At 40.8% G+C, this 15,999-nt stretch overlaps 1 protein-coding gene across 1 annotated transcript; it reads right to left on the reverse strand.

Moving 5' to 3' along the window:
• Positions 1–102: 102 nt before the first annotated feature.
• Positions 103–15,120, reverse strand: LOC306923719 (kelch domain-containing protein 10-like). Its single transcript, XM_079501989.1, has 10 exons — positions 14,885–15,120; positions 14,050–14,142; positions 12,004–12,225; positions 7,222–7,376; positions 6,985–7,133; positions 6,801–6,885; positions 6,634–6,700; positions 6,489–6,536; positions 6,248–6,387; positions 103–4,598 (listed from the first exon to the last, which is right to left on the reverse strand). Exons 1-10 carry the CDS (start codon positions 14,979–14,981, stop codon positions 4,389–4,391), a joined length of 1,266 nt encoding a protein of 421 aa, XP_079358115.1. The 5' UTR covers positions 14,982–15,120; the 3' UTR covers positions 103–4,388.
• Positions 15,121–15,999: the final 879 nt, after the last annotated feature.

Genomic DNA, 15,999 nt, shown 5'->3' on the forward strand with positions numbered 1-15,999 from the left:
TCATACTCCAACAAATGGGGCACAAGTGGTTAATCAAAGTAATACATTTTGGCGATTTACAAAAAATAGACTTTTTCCCCACAAGAAAAGTGAGAGAGGATGTTGGAAAACTTGCTGCCAGTACATTTATTGATTGTACACAATGGAATTACAAAATACAATGCAGTCATAGTTGCCTTTGAGGAGATGCCATAGTTGCCATAGTCGACTCTACTGTATGTAAAGTGACATGCAGACCATAAGGACATGCAAAAGAGACCATATAACTTTCATTGACATCAACCAAGTAATGCAAATTAGGGCTGGGCAATATGGCCAACATTAAATATCACATATTGACCAAATACATTTATATATAAATTGAGACAATATTGTATTGTGACAATAACATATGTATTATTAGTATAAATGAGTTTAAGTGATTTAAACCAGGAAAATACATTTATCATAATACTAGATACCAGACCATTATCTAGTTTCATATCACTAAATTGATAAATTAATATTACCCAGCCCTAATGCAGATGAGGCAAAACATGTTGGTCTTATAAGCAATAAGGTACAGTACTTTTCAGAAGGCAAACAAAGCTGACCATCATGTCAAATGAATACAAGACCATTAAAAGGCATTCTGTGTGAGCATACATTTGAACCTCTTAACACAGATGTAAAACATCATGTACTACTTTACTTTCTGTGCCAAGCTGAACTCTCAGATGAGTTTTCCTGAACATTTGTTAGAAATTATATACATGAGATAAAATTAAACAAAGATAATGAAAATAAATCAAAGTGAGTTAAAAGGCTATAAAAAGGCAAACTTAATTAAAGGACAACTTTAGTTTTTTTTCAACCAAGGTTCATGTTTTAGGTTGTTATTAGAGAAAGTAAAAGATGAGTGTTATTTTTTTTTCATTTGCTGCTTTCTTTCGTTTTAGGGATTTTAGCTGTTTTTTACAGGGGGCGGGGGGCAAATGAAAAAAAAATAACACTCATCTTTTAGTTTCTCTAATAACCTAAAACATGAACCTTGGTTGAAAAAAGCTAAAGTTGTCCTTTAAATAGGTTAAGTACATTTTCATGGGTAAATAAATGTTTGTTTGTCCTAAAGTCTTCATTAAAATGTATTTCTCCCAGACCTACTTGAAGTTTAGTTTATCCTTGCCCAAAGTTTGCTGTGAATCCAGGGACCAGGATCTGTAGTCTACATCGTGAAGGACACATGTACACAACTGTAGTGTTGGTGTACATAAGCTCAATTAACTCATCACAGCATTTAAAATCCTGAGTATGCTTGATATATCTAGTTCCTAGTGTGAAACCCCTGGAGATTTTAGTCATTAAATAGTACAGCTATAAATTTGTTTCAAAAGAAAATTAAAAACCAAACATACTAAATGGGTTCCTCTGGTTCAAAACACACAGGAGATACAGAAATGAAGCTGGGCAGAAAAGTAAAAAAGTAAATATACAGGAACATTTACAAAGGGCATTTCATAGCTTTCAGGAATTAAGAATGTTATATTAAGAGCTGATGATAAATCTTTAACTGTCCTTTATCACTTTATTTAGAGGCAATTTGTTGCCTCTAAATAAAGTAAGTCTCGGAGCTCTAGAAACTAGTGTGCAGATGTTCTCTCTCTTCCTTGAGGTTTGCCTTGATGCCCGACATCCAGCACCTGGCCTAAATATAGGCATTGAGATGTGCACACAATCTTCTCTGGGAACTTTATCACAATGATGCCACTAACTGACAGGATTGTAGGCTATATAAGGTTCAATAAATGGACTCTGTGGATATGCAAATATAAAATGGATGCAGAGCACCGGCTAGGCAGATTCAATTGGTCTGAAAACAAATAAGATTTGGATGTTTTGGATGAAGACTGAAGGCACTGGATGATATAAGCTCAGCAATCCACTAGGCGCTACAGCTGAAATAATATGAATGAATTCCTAAAGCGTTCAACAATCCCGTTCAATAAAACATGAGGAAAATGCAATAGGCACTCGAAAATTCACAGTGATGTCATTACTGCCAACTCAGCGTACGAGTAGCATGGTTCGGGTAGACATGTGGTAGGTAATAGGAACGGACTACAGGTGTGGTGCTCAATCTTCTTAGAGCCCTAGACACAGTTGTTGCTCGGCTGACAATAAGCCACTCCGACCTACTTATTTACATTAATGCTGAAGTTATTTTTTGTAGACTGGCTATTTTCTATGCACTACATTGCCATGCAACCTAGGTATAAATCTGGGGTAAGGCCTACTCTGGCCCGAGAACAGTTACACATCATGAACAGCACTGAAATATCGACACAATCCCACATCAAATCTTTTCAGGACACCACCATGTTTGGCTGAGATTCAACAGTTCAGCTGTTGAAGAAAAATAGTTGTTTACCTAAAGTATGAGTATTTCACAGTGGGCATAGCAGCAGCAGTAGACTGGACATGTCATACAAACGTCATCGCTTCAACTATAGTCACACAAGTACAGCACCTTTCCCAAAAAATTGAATATCATGGAAAGGTTGGTTTATTTACACAATTCCATTCAAAAAGTTTAACTTTCATAGATTATAGATTCATTGCACACAACAAATTATTTCAGGTATTTATTTGTTTTTTTAAGTAAGAGAAATCTATGAAAATCTGGGAACTAAATCGTTACCAAGAAATGTCTTCACCAATGTGTTTCTAAAGGTGTCTAATAACACATACTAAAAGATTGAAATTAAACTCCCGGGGGAAATTTGAGTTATTAGCATAATATGTGATCATACCATTAACATCCTATATATATATATATATATATATATATATATATATATATATATATATATATATATATATATATATATATATATGGCAAAAAAGTCCAAATGTCATCATTCTTTAAGTACCATGTGACATATGAAACTATGGGGTTTTCATGATTCTGAATCCATTCCAAGCATTAGTTTTGCACAAAAAACACCGAATTTAGCCCATGGAGTGTTTTTTTGTGCAAAGCTAATGCATGCTTGGAATGGATTCAGAATCATGAAAACCCCCTAGTTTCATATGTCACATGCTACTTAAAGAATGATGAAATCTTGACTTTTTTGCCTTATATACAGTACGATGAGGGTATGGTCACATATTATGCTAATAACTCACATTTCCCCCGGGAGTTGAATTTCAATCTTTTAGTACATTTTATTAGACAACTTTAGAAACACATTGGTGAAGAAATGTATTGTTAACGATTTAGTTTAGAATTCCATTCTAAACTAAATCTAAAGCTTCCATAACTCCCAGGCAATGCCACAGGCTGATTGCCTCAATGCCACAGCGTATTGAGGCAGTGATGAAGGCAAAGGGATTCACAACCAAGTATTGAAGATTGACATTTGTTTTGAAAGTACCATATTTTGATTGATTTGATGTGATCCTCCTTTTATGTGGCATTCAGATTAAAACATTCATGCTCTGCAAAGGAGGAGTAAATGGTGATTTCTTCACAGTATTCTAATTTTTTGAAATTCTGTTTTAGTGGGTTTTATGAGCTGGAAGCCAAAATTGTGTAAAGATAAACAAATAAATAATTGAAATCATTTACGTACATCTATGAAAGTTAAACTTTTTGAATGGAATTATGGAAATTAACTTTATTAATTTTAACTAAATGAATCTTTTGTAAAGGTGCTGTAAAATTACAGCACCAGATTATTTTTACCTTTCAGCTTTAAAAAAAACTATGTTTTCTGGAACATTCCCTTTCATAATGTGCAAGTTTCTTCATTACGGTGACAGAGTGGACTGGAAAGGGACAGCAAATAGACTTAAAGCACAAATCATTAACTTCTTAAACGCACATAAAAAAAAGGTAGCATGGCACTGGTCCGACTGCTCATAAGTCCAACCCCAAACCCTAACCATAACCGCGCGCAGGCGCCATGGGGTGTGTGTTGACCCGGCCACGTCGTAGTTGGACTAACGGTATGACGGACTAATGCACATTCCCTATACAGTATAAAGAAAAGCTAGACGACAGCATTTGAGATTCTGGTTCTCACACATCCAGACAAGGCTCTTGATGAATGGGGACAAATCCAATCCTGAAATGTGCCATGTTCTGTGGACTGTGAGCTCATGCAGACAAGCTTAAAACATTGCAGCTGGTTTCAGAAACAAAGAAGCACATGTTTAAATAATATTGAAATCAAAAGGCATCAAAAGTTTTGGTTTTCAAGAATGATCAGGCATAAATCAGTATGCTTCCTTCAGTCCATTCTCAGACCTTTGTTCTTCTGTGAGTTTGTGTCTACTCAACACAACGGCCTGAGGGTTACTTAGTGCTTGTTCTGTGAGAAACCCCATTACCTCTGGCTATCCAGAATCTACTTGAGGCGCTCTATCATTGTGTGTGTGAGGCCCAGGCTGAGCAACTGTAGAGTGGAGAGTTGGGCAAGGCGAGGGAATGCTTTGAGCAGCTTCTCCCAGGTCAACTCCAGGAGGCTGGGGACAACCAACCACACCTTGTACAAGGAGCCAGTTCTCCGATTCTCAGACATATTCACTACACCACCATGAATGTACATACAGCCAGCCTGAAGGAGAGAGGAAGCAGTTGTTTATGTTGAAAAAACAAATCTATATCTTGCACAGAGCAATGCAATGTACAGCCAGTAAGGGCTGTTTTGTTTATTTTTGTTTTGTTTTGTTGTACTCATGTTGAGACGATCAGCATTACTGATTTTTATTAAGTGTAAAAAGACGTGTATATCCGAATAATTGTAACTGTATGAAAAGGTGTCATATAATCCCATGAGGGATGGGCCACGAGGTGGCATGACACTTAAATAAAGTCATTCATTCATTCATGCACAAGAATCTTGCAAATTAGTTATAAATCAGACCTGTCTGAAGTGAGTGGTGCTGTACTGTACTGTACTCCTCCCTGGCCTCTCTCTCTGTGTGTGTGTGTGTGTGTGTGTGTGTGTGTGTGTGTGTGTGTGTTCTACAGGCCACTTTAGGTGTTGCAGCCATGTGCGTACACATACACGTACGTACCATAGCCTTTCCAAAAGTATTTATTTAAAGACCTTTTAAGCGTCATACGAAGCCAACTCGAGTCGTGACAAATCAGGACAACAAACACAATATTTTGGACCAAACAAATCATCATCATCATCATACTATAATTAACCAAATGTCTGAATGTGTGTCTGTCTGTGTGTCAGAAACACCGCCGTAGCTCCTCACTGCCTGCACCAATCACTCCCACTTTTCACACAGGCATTGACCATAATAATATGGAGGTCTTAACGAAGATTTACCAAATTATAGATTAATAATGAATTTATTAGTGAATTAAAAATGCGCCCAGGGCGCAGTACCCCCCACGGCCACAATGGGGGGGGGGGCAATATCTCACAACGGGTAAGGGCTAGTAATTACAAAGACGAAAAACAACAAAAAAAAGTGTTGTAACCTGCCGATGTTTTCTTCTTTCTAATTATTTGTTCGGCCCAAAACATTGTGTTTATTGTTATGATTTGTCACGACAACAGTTGGCTTTGTCCGCGGCGTAAACGTCTTTAAATAAATAGATTTTGAAAAGTCTATGAGGAAAATGAACAGGGAATTATTTTCCGGGTCTCTATAGACCGTCAACACAGTCCTAAGGGGACGATTAAACCAAGACCTGTAGCCAGAAATATGTTGCCAGCTAAACCATTGTTTTCTTATACAGCATGCCTAATATAATACGCTCCTCTCTTCCACTGCATGTGGCATTTATTTAAATCACACCCGTGTGAAGTGAGGGGCGCTCTTATCATCATACATCATCTCATTCTGGCCAATCACAATTTGAGTAATCACTTTTGTCTTTAATGTTTGTGTTTACAGACTTTTGTCCTCAATGTTTCTGTTTACACAGACCCTTAAAGCTGGACATAGGAGGGGCTAGTGCCCCTCAAACATATTCTCAACATTTAAGCACAAGCTGTGAGTCGCACCGCTCGCTCCTGTTTTGATGCCGGCAGATGTGTTGGAACGGTGGGACAATGGCAAATGCAGACGGAAGTTTTATATTAGTCTTAAGACTCGAAGTCTGCTTGAATCAATATTTCCCCCTGCGATTCATTATTTTGATTGACATTGCGCGTATAATGGAGTGGAACTGACACAAATTGGAAATCCACATACTGTACCAAGTGTGCCTTTGTTTGTACACATACTGTAGTGTACTAACCGGAGTGACTGCAGCACAGTGGAAGTAGGCTGGCTCTGGCATGAGAGCTGGCATCCTGGTCCATTGGAAGGTCTGCAGATTTAGCTTCCACAGGTCAGACAGGATCTGCTCACCATTATAACCCCCACATATAAACACCTCTGGTCGGGGAGAGACATAAGAACGATATCCACAAATATTTCACAGGCAGGTCCAAGTTTATGATCACTGAAAAAATATAAACGGTAATTTGTTCGCTTACCGTCTTTGACCTGAACACAGCTGTGACAGCGGCGTGCAGCAGGATATCCTGGTGTAGATGACATATTACACATTGATTTCAAAGCATGGTTCTTTCTTTAATTCTGCACTGCCATGGTAAAACACCATATGGATGCATAACAAACCTATTTTTTCATGAGGCCTGGTGGTTATTTCCTCCCAGTAATTTGTCTCCAGGTTGTATGCATGAATCTGGCAAGAGAAATTTGAATGAACCCAATACATAACAATGACCATTTGGCCAAATAATTTCCTCTGCATTGTGTACAAAGCAAGCCCTGCCATCTTGTACCTTTTCTAGGGGGTATGAAGTCCAGGACGTGCCTCCTCCTAGAATGTATATTCTCTGTCCATCGTGAGCTAGCTCATGTCTGTACCTGAGGGAATAAAAGTTAATTAATATTGCAGGGATTCCCTAAGGGTTACACACACACACACACACACCAGACTATAATTCAATTACTCCACAGACTGACCTCTCCTCAGGCAGATCTGAGGGAGCATTGCTGGGCTTGAGGTGGGTCCACTCTCTGGTGGCGAGGTCCAGTCTGTGTAAGTCTGTACTATAAAGATAACCAGTTGTCCCTCCAAATACGTAGAGGTAGCCATTTATAATGACCATAGCCTGGAAGTGGAGATGGTGAATAGAAACCTAAACGTGTGATGAGATAAGGTATGACTGCATGTATGACTGAATTCACAGAATTCCTTACCTGCCCATAGATTCTGTTAGGTTTCTTCCCTCTGCAGTTGAGTAAGTTCCAGCGTTTGTATGTTACATTGCAAACATGGACATCATTGCCATTGTTTTCGCCAAATGGAATCCCAGTGCCACCAAAAACAAGCAGGTTGTTCCCATGCAAAACAGCTAGGGGACAGAAGAAAATGGTATTGCTGAAGCAGAAACATAGATAGTTCTACCCATAGACATATAAACGTAGACGCACTTTCCGGCTCTGGAGCGTATGTGCTCAAGGGAGTGCAAAACTTTCCCGAGATTCCTTGCGAAGCCCCGCAGAAGCATGAGCGTGCGTCACAGAGGGCATGTTCGGGTCTGTAAGTCCCGGAAAAGATGCGCTGTGATTGGCCAGTAATCACTTGAGTGGCAGCGTGACGTAATGTGCCTTCCACACTTCCGGCGTACTTCCTCTCCCAGTGTGAATTCTTCCACCCCTCCTTCAACACACATCGCTCCAACGAACTGCAGCGGCCAATGAGGCATCTATTTTTTAAGTGGTGCAAACCACTTCCTTAAGTGACTATGTGTGTGGGTGCCTGCCTGGCTGGCTGCCTGGGTATGTCTGAGCACGAAAACAGCATGGTTGTTTTTGCGCAACCTAACACACACACAAACACACACGCACAAAATTAACTGTACAGATATATATGGTGATTTCAGGTGATTTCACGGTAACTGTCATTTCTCAACCGTTTCGGACGCGGGGCGCTCGCCGGAATCGGGCCGGCACCCAGGGTGCGTTCCTGTGGGTCTGGAACTCCCCCACTGGGGACCCCCACACGGAGTTGCACCATTTACTTCACACAGGTGTGATTTTTTAATATCTATGTGGCAGATATTTAAAAAAAAAAACTACAGCCTCCCCTCTGCTACTAGGGGCCACTATAGAGCGGCACAGTCCCGCCCCCTGCGAGGTCACCATTAATTTTGTTTCAATACGTTTCAAAACTTATTTATTTAAAGACCTGTATGCCTCGTACAAAGCAAACAGCCGAGTTGACAAATCAACAATAAACTCATTTTTTGGGCCGAACAGATCATTTTGTTGTTTTTCTTCTAATTATTTGTTCGGCCCAAAAAAAATGTTTATTGTCATGATTTGTCAACTCAGCTGTTGGCATTGTCCTAGGCTTTAAAGGTATTTAAATAAATACTTTTTGAAACGTCTATGGGAAAAGTAAATGGGGAATTATTTCCTGGTGCCCTCGTCATTCTGAAAGGGGCGGCGCTCTATGGTATGGTCATTGGCCTAGACCTGCTTGTATGAGTTTACTTAATTACTTTTAGTTAGGTAAAATTAGCAAAGGTTGTGGCAAAATAAATAGCTTTCTTCACAGATGTGTTCATAAAGGTGTTCATAAAGGTGTCTACTATCACAGAAAAATGTGTTCCAAGCCAACTCCTTTGGGAAACTTTGTTGGATCCAATCAAAGTTGGGGTACCCGGAGAGCCTAAAGGCTAAAAGCAGGACATTTTAAAATTGGCCAATATGAGCTTGTGAGGTGTGTAAATAGGGGTTTATGGGGTGCTGAATCCGTTCCAGCCATCACATCGGCCATGCCTGCTTTTGTATGTCCCAGACATGCGTAATAACTAACATGCCATGTTATGCATATCTCAATGGATGTATATGGTGTTTTCTTCGTGTGTTGGGTGTGTGGGTGTGAGGGGGGGGGGGGGGGGAATAAGTCAGAATAAGAAAGACTTTATTGGCACACCTTAAAAATAATTAACAGTAAAATATGGGTGAAATTAATGTGCTCCTCAAACTTTCAGTTCATTAATAAATAAATAAAAAGAATATGGCTCTATATCACTATATAAAAAGAAAATTAAGGTGCTAAAAAGTGCTAAAAAATGCTTTTGTAAACAATAAATACAAATATGAATAAACATCAAACAACAAACAACTATCTCTACTCTTCCAACTCCCTGGCATCGCCCTCCCTGCTCTTGTCTTGGCTTGTTCTTGCAAAAAATGGCAGTTACCACAAGCAGAAATGCACTTCACTCCTTGCTTTTTAGAGCAGCACCTACATTCCCCTCACAGTTGCAACTGACTAACTTCAAAAGATAGTTTGGTGTGATGGCATCTATTGACGGTACAGACTTTGTCACCAAGCTTAGTATGAATGGAAGCTGCCAATCTCTCTGGTCTGGATATAAGCTCGGACAGAGTGCTGTGTTGCGGCTCCTGTTGTTGGGGGGCAGTTTTTCTGGTTTGATGCTCTCAGTAGAGGCCCGCTTGCTGAAGATGTCAAATCTCCAGTCCCCAAAACTTGTGCGATTTCCCATGGAACATGAACTTGAATAGTGCACAGCTGGCTGTGATGATGTCCTTTGGCTTGGATGTCCAAAAACTTCCATAGCCCTCTCCACTTTGTCAGTCTTGCAGAACTACTACCGCTACTGGGAGTATCGAACCAGAAAAATTGCCCCCGACAACAGGCGCCGCAGCACAGCACTCTCTCCGAGCTTATATCCAGATCAGAGATTGGTTGCTGCTGCAAAGTCCATCACTGGATGTACAGTACATCTAGTGTACCACCACCAAGCTTCCATTCATAATCCAGTACATCATGTACTGGAGTATGGATGGAAGCTTGGTGACAAAGGCTACGAGTCTGTCCCGTCAATGAACAGACCCCAGCACAGTGATCACACATCTGAAGTTAGTCAGTTGCAACTATGAGGGGGACTGTACACATTTGTATATTGTATATTGACTGTATACATTTCAGTGCATTTCTGCTTGTGGTAACTGCCATGGCAAATTTTGCAATTAAGAACAACAAGCTAGATGACAAGAGCAGTGAGGGAGATGCCAGGAAGTTGGAACTTGGAAGAGTAGAGATAGTTGTATGTTTATTCATATTTATTGTTTACAAAAGCATGCTTTCTTTTTAGCAACTTAGTTTTTTATGTGTTGATATTTTTTATATAGTGATATCATAGAGCCATATCCTGTTTTTTTATGAATGAAGGTCTGAGGAGCCGTCACCGTGGCACAGAGACAAAATGTTTTTATAATCGTCATGGGGGCCCGTCCGCCCACCTGGTAGGTGAAAACAAGCACCCAGATTAGCCTTTCAATGCCTGATCTGCATGTGTACAAGGGACAGGCAACGCGGTTCACCCCCCACCACCCCCCGTCCCGGACAGTGAGGAAAAAAGGTGTTAAGGTGCCAGACTTGGATGGTTAGAGCGGCACGATTACATACAAAGTCAATGCAAGACGAGAATTGCGGGCGCGGCGCGACCTGGTGCGGTACAAACGGGACGAACCGAGGCGAATATATACATACACATACATTTTTTAAGGTGTGACAAAGTCTTTCTGATTCTGAAAATAATTAATCAGTTAAATCCATTAACGATTGTCTATCTACTTCTGTTTCAACAGTTAGTTTCAATTAAGATGCACACACACAACACACAAACAGAAAAGAGAACAAGAAAACACCATAGACTACCATTGAGATATGCATAACATGGCATATTAGTTATACGTCTTGGACATACAAAAGCAGGCATGGTCGATTTTATGGCCAGGGAGTAATTTTTACTGAAAACGAATGGTTGGAACGGATTCAGCACCCCAAAAAACCCCTATTTACACACCTCATATTGGCCAATTTTAAAATGTCCTGTTTTTAGCCTAGGCCCTCCGGGTACCCCAACTTTGATTGGCTCCCACAGTTTCCCAAGGGAGTTGGCTTGGAACATTTTTTTCTGTGATAGTACGTAGACACCTTTATGAACACATCTGTGAAGAAAGCTAGTGGTAAGCATTTTTTTGCAGATTTGCCACAACTTCTGCTAATTATTTGGACACAATCTATAGCAAAGGCAGCAAAAAGCTAAATTATGGAATATCTACTCTACTACAAATAGGCAGGGCATACGGGGGAGGATGTTGGGGGGGTTCTCATGATCAGAGGAAAACAGGGAAAACCTTTTTTTAAATTGTATGACCTACTAGGCTACTACTAGACTAGAGTTAGTACTAGAGTTATAGGCCAAAATCGGTCCAGCATTGCCGGAGATTAGCTGTTCACAGACACACTGAAAGACAAAACGAAAACAGATAGACAGGGGTAAAAACGTAATCGCCTGCCTTTGGCCATCCTGGTGGAGATTAAAAAACAAAACAGTATTTATCTTTCAAGGATGATCAACTGAACGATGCTTCACTAATGCATCAATTTGCCTGTGTATATGTGTTTTTATTTTGTCAATGTTTTGTTGTCTCTTTTAGTCACAATGTATTTGCGCTTGGTAACTACAGTGATAAATGGACAGAGGGTGATATCTGATAACCCCTTGGGTTAATAACTAACAGTAGCTGACCAATCAGTGCAAGCAAAAGTGCCAAGTGTGCTCAAATGTCACAGTGAGTGACCTAACACAACACACAAGACACTTCATGTCAAATATGGCCACAACAGTTGCCACAGATTTAGAAGACATTTTGAAGGTTTCGCTACCGAAATGATCGATTACTTTATATGGAGAAATCCCGTCATTTAACATGTATCTCAATGGCACAGCATGTCCTGTCTCCTCGCTGCTAACGTGCCTATTGGACAAGAACAGGTTGGGGAGGGACTTAGTGAAGGGCTAATTGTGTATGTGACAAATAAATGATCAGCCCGGCATTTGTGCTTGCCCTGTAACCAACATCCAGACGCTGTATCTCTCCCTTCGGTTGGATAACCTCGGGATATCGATCAGTGAAACAACCATTACTACTTACTTGACATTGAGGCAAGCTCGGTGGGCATGTAGCCCTCAGTCCGGACCTGCTGCCAGGTGGCTGTGGCAAAGTGGAACCTCCACAGTTCTCTGAACAGTGGGTAGTCTTCATTCTCGGAACCACCTGCCTCATTAAAGTCTGGGTTGTAACCTCCAAACACATAAAGGTTGGCATTGTCTGCAACACAGCGATGCCCACTCCGGGCAGGAGGTGCACAATGTCCTGGGGAAGAGAACAGCACATTTAACACAGTGAGGTGTTTTCAGCACAGATTAAATATGTAAGCCTGAGTTGCACATGGGGTTCCCCATCAAAGAATATCCGATCTACAAGCTCAATATAAATAATGGTATACAGTAAGCAGGCATTCCCCTACTTCTCATGCAGCTCATTATTGTACTGGGCCAAAATGAGCATTCAAAAGGCATAAAAAACTACAATCAGATAAAATAAAGGCTAGCATAACATGTATTTTGCTGAAACCTTTGTTTTAATATCTGGGATTTAGATAGGCGCGCTTTTTGTATTGATTCCCAAGAGCAGTGTCATACTCATCAGGGTTCGTAACACTGTTCAGAAATCACTTCTTTAGGATGTTGATTATCAACAATATTCATCTTATATAATTATGAAAATGATATAGTATATTATATATACTGAAATATGCATTTGGATCAGTAAGATAAATAATTAAAAATAAGCGTAGTTGATGGGTAGATGATGGGGGGGATCTATGTAAAGCGCCTTGGATAAAGGCGCTATATAAATGTACCATCTATCTATTGCAATCTAGAGTTGCAATACCCTTCATTGACTCACTACCATAGACTGTAAAAAAAATAGCTCACTACTCAATCTCATCTAATTTGCGTTTGCGATCTGCTTGTATTAAACAACGTTAAACTCACCAACATTGCAGCCCAAGCTTGAATTATCCTCTTTCAATCTGCCGAGCTTTTGTTTCATAGAAATCCACCGTAGACATGTTATGAGCTACTTTCTGTCAAGAATTTCTGTGCAGGTGATTCTTTTTCTAAGTGTTTCCAGTTTGGAAGCACTCGTTTTTGTTAACGGGTCGCACTGCTGCCTCCTGCATTATGTGAAAATTCGAAACAGGTGGTACGCAGGGCCGTTCAGACGTGTGCTTCCAAACTCCAGCACTTCGGGCAGTATTATGCGTGTCTTAAGTACCAGGTCTTATGACTTAACTTAAGACCTGGAGGCGTGGTCAATGCTGTTTGGCCACTCAGAATAGCCAAATGGCATTGATCACGCCTCCAGGTCTTAAGTTAAGTAATAAGACCTGGTACTTAAGACACGCATAATACTGCCCTTCACCTTTCTTGACAGAAAGTAGCTCATATAAACATGTCTACGGTGGATTTTTATGAAACAAAAGCTTGGCAGATTGAAAGAGGATAATTCAAGCTTGGCCTAGAGCTGCAATGTTGGTGAGTGTAGGAGCCGTAATGTGTTTGCATTCTAATGTGCCTTATGATGGACGTAGGTGGGCACTGCACAGGTAGTGGGCGTGTCACCGGGGCGCTGTCACTCTACCTATTCATGGCGTTTACCTGTCACTTGGGTGAGGGAAGTTGGACAGAGAGAGGAGGTGAGCGTGGGAGAAGACATTTCTGTTGACCGTATCTAACGCACCTTATCATCATAACATCCACATTTAGATATAGCTACAAGCCTAGGAACAGTTGTATCGTTTATGTGTGATGACTGAATAAATGGTCAAACTGACAGCTGGAATGGACCTGAATTCATTGCGTGCGCGTCATACAAGCGTCTAATTTACTCTCATGTTTAGCTCCTCGCGTCGGTCTTTAAACCGCCGCAATAGTGAGTTTAACGTTGTTTAATACAAGCAGATCGCAAACGCAAATTGGATGAGTAGGGAGTCAATGGAGGGTATTGCAACTCTAGATTCATCCCATTATTAAAAAAATCTAGAGTTGCAAATTGCAGCTATGTTGGACTGTGACAATATAATGGGTAGAGGTTTTGTGCTGTCAACATTGGTCGAGACTGGAGACCCACCTTCTCTCAGAAACCGGTTGGGTATTCGCAGGTTGGGGCAGGAAGGGGAGAATATGCGCCGAGCCTGAAGCCACCGCACTCTTTTCTTAGAACCTGTCAGAAGATACTTTTTTTTTTTTTTTTTTAATCACACTTGTGTGAAGTGAGGGGCACCTTTATCATCATACTTGATCATACATCACATTCCATGCTCAGCCAAATAAAATCATCTCAAATTTGGTACACACAAACACACAAAGCTGGGAATAAACGCCCCTCAAAAAAAAATCACACCCATGTGAAGGGAGGGAGTAGTGCCTTTTATCATGATGGTGATGTATAGACCCACTTGATCTCACATGACAGTAACCATGCTGCCACCGACTACTAAAAGAAACCCCAAAACACACAAACCAGTACCAGTGAAAACACTTGTGACAGTCTTGGGACTGTGTGTGGGTCATTGTACTAAGCCAAAACCATGCAGCCCTTTCATATTGAACTGTTTGTAATGTTTCATTTGAAGCCAGGAGAGGGAAAAATGTGTATTTGTACTTTAAATGAAGTGGCGACACACACACACACACACATACACACACACACGAGTGGGAGAACGTTGGCTTCCGTAGCAGGCTAGCTAGCTTTGGCTAATGTATTGGGCAAAAGCCAAAATTCTACTGAAATTGTTTCCAAAAATATTGTTAGCCGACAACCGATGCATTCTTCATTCTTGCATTCCATGCATTCCCCAAATCAGTTCTATACACTGCTGTCTGCTGTGTGCCAACGCGTCATCACAGCTCGTGATGCTGCTGCTGCAGTTTGCACACCAACTGGATTCAGTTTGTTTACAAACCTGAATCACGGATAGAGGGCCTCCACGATAGCTTCTCGAATTTATTCAGCTGATTGTTGTTGTTGCCACAATGTTCTCCATCTACTGCGAAAGACATTTTTGCTTAAAGCGTTGACGGTAAATAATAAATTGATAATCCAGCTTGCAGAGGCGACTTCAACTATAATCGTTTCGTGTCGTTGCATCAGAATTGCAGCCACCAAGCATGAAACTCACACAAACCAAAACACGACAGTTCCAAGTCCACACCTGCTGCAGCCTGGTTGTATATTTCGTCGTACCACGACGACGGTGTCGCGCGTTGAAAATAGACGAGTTGCAAGCTCACGGCGCCTCGCATCCGCGAAGCGTTGTGAGATTGTAGATCTGCTAAATTCGGAGCGCAACACCTTCGTACGACGGAACTTAACGTCACGGCCAGCTGGGCTGTTTGGACCAATCAGAGCAGGCCGGCTATTGATGTTGCTGTTCTGAGCCAATCAGAACAGGGCTGGTCGGATGACGTCTTTATGTTATCTACAGAGATTGATTGGTCCTGTGCATTCGCACGTGCACGTGACCTGACCATCATCTATGTTTATAGTGTGATAAAAGAAAGAATGTGTCTGTCAACTAAAGATATTAAGATCATAGATGTATGTATCATGTTACATGTAGTATAGGCTAAAGTGGGATTCAAACTTTTTGAGGGCCCTGCTCCAACGTCTGCCTTTCTGAATAGTCATATGGCAGGCTGGCAGCCACTTTAAACAAACACAGCCAAGTCTATGGACTTTTAATGTTTGTTTAGAGCACTTTAAACAAACATTACCCTCACTTCACACAAGTGTGATTTTGTTTAGTGTGAGGGGCACTATAGAGCGTCGCAGTCCCGCCCCCTACCCTGGACCAGGAAATGATTCTCCGTTCATTTTCCTCATAGACATTTCATAAAGTATTTATTTAAAGACGTTTACGCCGCGGACAAAGCCAACTCGAGTCGTGACAAATCATGACAACAAACACAATTTTTCGGGCCGAACAAATAATTAGAATGAAGAAGAAAACGGCAGGTTACAACACTTTTTTGTTGTTTTTCTTCTTTGTAATTATTTGTTTGGTCCAAAATATTGTGT

Source organism: Electrona antarctica (genome assembly GCF_951216825.1).
Source record: "Electrona antarctica genome assembly, chromosome: 5".
Classification (NCBI taxonomy): Eukaryota; Metazoa; Chordata; class Actinopteri; order Myctophiformes; family Myctophidae; genus Electrona; species Electrona antarctica.